The sequence below is a fragment of the Triticum urartu genome, chromosome 1A, assembly GCF_056163025.1.
Source record: "Triticum urartu cultivar PI428250 chromosome 1A, HENAU_Tu73, whole genome shotgun sequence".
Taxonomy (NCBI): Eukaryota; Viridiplantae; Streptophyta; class Magnoliopsida; order Poales; family Poaceae; genus Triticum; species Triticum urartu.
In genome coordinates, this window is record NC_141873.1 from 567,816,488 (window position 1) to 567,822,709 (window position 6,222).

At 40.2% G+C, this 6,222-nt stretch overlaps 1 protein-coding gene across 1 annotated transcript; it reads right to left on the reverse strand.

The window, feature by feature from the left end:
- Nucleotides 1–3,302: 3,302 nt before the first annotated feature.
- LOC147992836 (uncharacterized) lies at nt 3,303–4,256 on the reverse strand. Its single transcript, XM_087539153.1, has one exon. It carries the CDS (start codon nt 4,254–4,256, stop codon nt 3,303–3,305), a length of 954 nt encoding a protein of 317 aa, XP_087395279.1.
- Nucleotides 4,257–6,222: the final 1,966 nt, after the last annotated feature.

The following is a 6,222-nucleotide window of genomic DNA, read 5'->3' on the forward strand; positions in this document are numbered from 1 at the left end:
ACTTAATAAGCAAACGACAAAAGTATTGGAGGCTTCCATTAGTTTTCCTTCTCTTCCATGATCATCTTTGATACGATAGGCATATTCCTTGTCAAACTGAAATGAAAATTACTGAGATCACAAACTAACAAAATGATTTGATCGCTCAAATCTGTAAAGCAATAATTTCTTCCCTCCCATTATTATTGCATCCTAAATGTTAAAACATGTGAAATTAGTAATAAGCCTGCTATAACACCAAACGACATAAGAGTTGCTACTGTCTAACCTAAGTAAAAAATTCATTTGCTTTTGGGACCATCATCCAAGTACCAATATCCTCCGTTACAAAATGCTCTTTACAAGTCTAAATTGGTTTTATCAACAATGGTGTGTTTATTCGGTGTTTGATTTAGCGACTTGATGCAAATGTGGAAGTTGTGTAATACCTGATAATGCGAGGAGATTTTTCAGTATGAATGTATGATTCTTACATAACTGAGTTGAGTAGTTCATTCATGGCCCTTGAGCATGTAACATTTGAATCTCTCTAAGCTTCAGGTTGGAAGGATCAGTGATAACAAAAATTCACACCCATGCAGCTACAAAGGCAAATATTGTAGCTCTCGTTCGAAGGCAAGACACCATAACCGGGTCTAGCTGCATATTTTCAAATAGTTCCGAGAATTGCAATACTTACATTGGCATGGGCTCTCTCAAGTTGCATAGTCAGAACAAGTTTCTCAAAACTATGTGCTAAATATGAAAATGTGTAAAACTTGCTTGCTTAAATATTGGTACACCAATGGTTTATTGTCCTGATCCATTGGGATTTAAATAAAATGCTAGTATATCATGGTCCCAGACCTCATCATCATTACTGGAAGACTCACAACATGCTGCAAGCTTACCTGGAAATGAAGTTTGTAACTATGGTCACAGTTCAACTCTCAAACAACATAGTTATTCAGATTTTAGCCAGCCTAGCAAATTTCACACCAGATCTCAGTGCTCACTAACCATACCAAGAGTTGACCACACAGTGACTCAGTAACAACAAACAGTACTAAACATAAATAATGCAACATATACTACATTTTGTTTTTCAAGCAATGTAGGTGCGGGACTTGCTTGATGAATCAACACTTCGACGCTTTGCGCAATATGCCATCACCTGTTCTAGAATCAAACTATGATCAATTCTGTAAAGGAATTAGTCATTGATCAATTCACTAATTAGATGGTTTAATGGAAAAATACATATACCAGTGACTGTCAGACAACCTCTTGTCCTTTAGAATAGGCCTCTGCGACTCCTCGACCAGACTCCCACTTCATGTGTTCGACACACAGGCACAACATAGCTTTAAGAAAGATCAATCTTCACAAAGACTGGGAAATCTTCACCAGCAAGTGATCCTTGGAAATCTCACTGAGAAGGGCGTAGAAACATAAGACATGAGACCTATAAAATTTCAGATAGAAGTGTGATATATGAAGAACCATTTTCTAACAACAGTTCTCCACCCGTGACAGAAGAAACTTGATAATGATACCAAATAAGGCATAAAAAAGTATTTGCTAGAATTACTAACCCTGTATGCAAGTAGTAAATTTTTTCAATCATTTTTCTTCATGTAACACATATATCTGTTGCATTAAGAACAATACACATGTCTCCATCTTCCACATGAGGTGCATAGGTTGGCTTGTCCTTGCCTTGAGGCACAACAACTATTTGGGATGCCACATGAGACTCATACCGGGTAGTCATTTGGGGATTTCAACTGCAATGTTAGTTTCATTTTCCAGTGAGAGCCAAAGAGTTGTAGTTTCTTTCACTCAAACTATAAGCTGGACGCATGAAAGAAACATACTGGACAATTATTAGAGGATTTCAACTGCAGGCTACTTTCGTTTTTCAGGCAGGATCAAATGGTTGCAGCTTCTTTCTCTCAATCCAATAAATTAGTGAATTTGCACCAAATCAAAATAAGCATCAGATGGGATGTGAGATGGAGCATAGAGGGATAGGATGGGGTTGGACTGGGAGAAGCACGGACCAAAGTAAAACGAGATAACCAAAACTCATTCAGTCCAACATACCAAATCAACCTAAAAGCACAATGAACTTATCCAGACCCATCGCCGTCAGCGGGCTCGGCACTCGGCAGGCACGTCCATGCCTTGTGCGCCACCAGCCTCTCCACCACGAACGGCCTCCACTGCACCTGCGGGGCTCTCTTGCTCCTCCTATTCTTCCTCCTCCCCTTCTCCTAAGACCACCACCACGGCACCCAAACGCAGTTCAGAGAACAGCGCAACCCGATGGCGCATCGATCATAGGGGAGCGCCATGGCACGACAGAGGAGAAGAATCTGGTATGGGGGAGGCGGCGGCGGGCGAGAGGTAGCGTGGGAGAAAGAGGAAAGAGGAAAGAGGAGAGGAGGAGGCGGCGACAAAGAGGGAAGGCGTCGTGGCCTCGTGGAGTCGTGAGCGAGATCCGGGTTAGGTTAGGCCAATCCTATGTGTGTGAGCGACTTGACCAATCCCGTCGCGTTCGTTTTGTCGTTTCTTATCTGATGTGGCTAGCGCGAAAGGACGTCCCTTGCATGACTGTTAATGGGTTCGATTGTCTAAGCGCACCAAGACGTGGACGGTATGGCGCATGGCAGAAAACTATATCAGTTATCAATATTCATGATAATGCCCATAATTTATGGCAAAGTGTCCTAGAGCATCTACATCTGGACTTGGCAAATCCGGCCCCTCAAACGCCCGCGGACGCGACCAGGCACGCCTGCAGGCGCATCCGGACGGGCCCTCATATTTCCTTCCAGGCATCTACATATCTCAAATCCGGACTCTCAAATTCATGCAAATACATGCACGTCTATGATGCAACACAATGTCACACGTAAGTAGCAATTGTTGGTATCAAGCATAGATGGGGTTTACATAAAATTTATTTGAAGTGCCAAACTCAAGCATTGTCTCCTTGGTTGCCATTGTGGATCCACATATACTCCACAAGATCATTGGATAGTTGCGTGTGCACCTGCTGATCTTGAAGATTCTGATGCATCTGCAGAAAGTTCATAAGCTGAACCGCATCTTGATCTTCTGGGATTTCAACTTGTTCTCTGGGCGCTTCGAAATCATGGGTTTGGGCTACACCATGACCCTCATCCTCGACAATTATATTGTGCAGAATAACACAATGTCACAACATGTCATCAACTGCCACAAAGTTTCTGATTCTCACATCATTGCAGCGCTCCGCTCAATTCCCCAATGAGTCTGAAGCACATCAAATGCCCTCTTCACATCCTTCCTAGCCGCTTCCACAAACGCCACCACTGAGGATAGATACCATGGGCAAGATAGTACCACATGTTGTAGTCTCGGCCGTTGACGATGTAGTTGGACGGCGGTGATTCCCCATTGCAAAGCCTCCTAAACACCGGAGATCGTTGAAGCACGTTGATGTCGTTCTGAGAACCGGGCATTCCAAATAAAGCATGCCAAATCCATAAGCCATGTGATGCCACCGCTTCTAGTATGATGGTGGCCTCTCTAGTGTGACCTTGATACATTCCCGGCATACCTTTGGGGCAGTTCTTCCATTGCCAATGCATGCAATCAATTGGTCCAAGCATTCCTGAAAACCCCCTTGCCTCTCCAATAGCCAACATTTTCTCCTTGTCCTGCGCATCTGGTTCTCTGAGATAGTCAGGTCCAAACACCTCCACCACGGCGTGGGCAAACTTGACAGTAGTCTTCAGGCACGTGCTCTCCCCCATCCTAACCATCTCACCAATGGTGTCTGCAGCAGTATCAAGTGTAAGCATCCTCAGAGCAGCTTTGGACTTCTGCTTGGTCGAGAAAGAGAGTTGAACGTAGCAATCCCTTATGAGCTTGAAGTAGTCGTCGTGTGCCTCCACTCCCTCCATAATGCGCAAAAACAATGGTTTTCGCATGCAAAAACGGCGACAAGACCATGGATCATCCAGGAAAGCAGGTTTGGGAGCAAAGTAGTCATTGTGCAGTAGCTTTGCTCCGGACACCCTGTCCCGGTTGATCACTCTTCTTCCTTTGATTGAGCCCTTGAAGTTGACAATATGCTCCACTTGCCGGTCCATTTCCTCTTGCATGCTCATGAGCATGATCATGTCCACTTCTTCGTCCGAATCTGATGAATTGAAGAACTCATCTTGAATCATTTGGTCAAGCTCCGTCAGTCCATACTCCTCGTCCGACGAGGCATCAGAATCCATAATTTACCTAACAAAATCACAAAAATTAGGTTCAGGAACCGGTAAGGAAACCTTCCAACAAGTTCCTAAAACAGGTTGTAACAGTTTGGTTACTCGCTTCCCTAATGGGTTGGTCGATCTCCTACGCCAATGAGCGATCGGAAGCTTAACTGTCACAATGAGCGATATAAAGGCATTGTGCTTAAAGTTTTTGCAAGAAAGAGTAAAAGGCCCAAGATTAGGCTCATGGAATTCTGTAAAATGGCGGCTAGCCTTCAGCCCATGCAAGAAAATGGCGGCAATTCAACTCAAATGATATGTATCGTTGCGTACATGTGTGAACTGGTTTGGATAAACCGGTTTAATTGCTCTTAAAGTTGGTTCATGCTGGATTTCGAGGGCGGGTCTATAGGAGTCCTCCTCCTCAGCAACTTATGCCCCGCTTAGGGAACGCAGAACTCACATGCCACTGCTTGTGTGGCAGCCCAACCAGCAGCCAGGAGTCGGCTCTTGCATATTTCTTTTTTCGGTTTTCTTGTCGCTCGTTTCACACTTCACTGATCGCGGTTGACTGGTCCACCGTTGACCGGTTGATTACTGACTGTTGAATTTAGAGAGAATAATGTTATTTTTTGAAGTGCAATTCAAAAAGAATTGTTCCTGAATTCAAAAAATTAACGGGTTCAAAAAAGTTCATGATTTAAAATTGTTCATGAATTTGAAAAATGGAAAGTTCACAGAAATTTTAAAAAAGTTCAAAAAATTGAAAAATGTTCATGCAAATATAAAAAAGTTCATAAAATTTGACAATAATTCCACGAATTTGAAACAAATTCAAGACTTTGAAATTTCGTAATTTTAAAAGGTTCAAAAAAAGGAAAAAGTTCATGAATTTGAATAAATTCCAAAAATACTTGTAAAAAGTTCTTAATTTGAAAAGGTCATGAAATTTCAAAAAGCTCGGGCACTTAAGAAACTGTTCAAGAATTTGAAAAGTAAAAGTTCACCAAACCTACAAAAAAATCGCAATTTTTTTGAAACTTCCAAATATTACTTTATATGAAAATGGAAAAGGAAAAACTACCAAAAAAGAAAAAAAGTATAACAAAAATTCAAAACAAAATGAGAAATTGGTGAAAACAACAACATGGGACGGCCTAGTTAGCTAGCATTGTTGAGGGAGTGGGGGGGGGGGGGGGATACTCCGCTTTGTCGAAACACCTTTAACTAGCTCGCTTGTAGCAAGATAGACCGTTGCCCCTCCTGATGCAATGTAGGCATGGTCGACCCAGTAGGGATGTCGTTTTGATTCATTTTCCCTCGCTTGCTTCTTCTTTTTTTTGTTTAGAAAACCTAGAATAAATATATTTCAAAAAAATATTTTTGTTTTTAAAAAAATGTTTTTGCAGTGTTAAAAAAATGTTAATGCAACTTCAAAACAATTGATAGCACTTCTAAAATGTTTAGACACATATTTGCATTATCTTAACATATATTTGAAATTTTTATTACAAAATATATTTTAAAAATGTTAATCATATGTTTAAAAAATATCAAACATACATGAACTAAATGTATACAAAAAAGTAAAAATTAGAATCCGAAACATATAATCCCATCGTTCCTAAGTATACGCCTTTTTAGAGATTCCGATATTGACTGCATATGACGCAAAATGAGTGAATCTACATTTCAAAATCTGTCTATATACATCCGTATGTAATCCACATTGAAATCTCTAAAAAAGTATTTTATTTACAAAAAGAAGGAGTATTTGAAAAATATTAATCATTGTATATAAAAAATTTTATTGATATATGTAGAAAAATATATTTAAAACTTGTATTCAAAAAATTCTAAAAGTATATAAAAAATAATAACATGTTGACATAAAAAAATATACTAGAGAAAGTTAGCCATTTATATGAAAACTGCTAAATATGTATAAAATATTATTCTGACATGTACGAAAATTTTGCATTGTTTA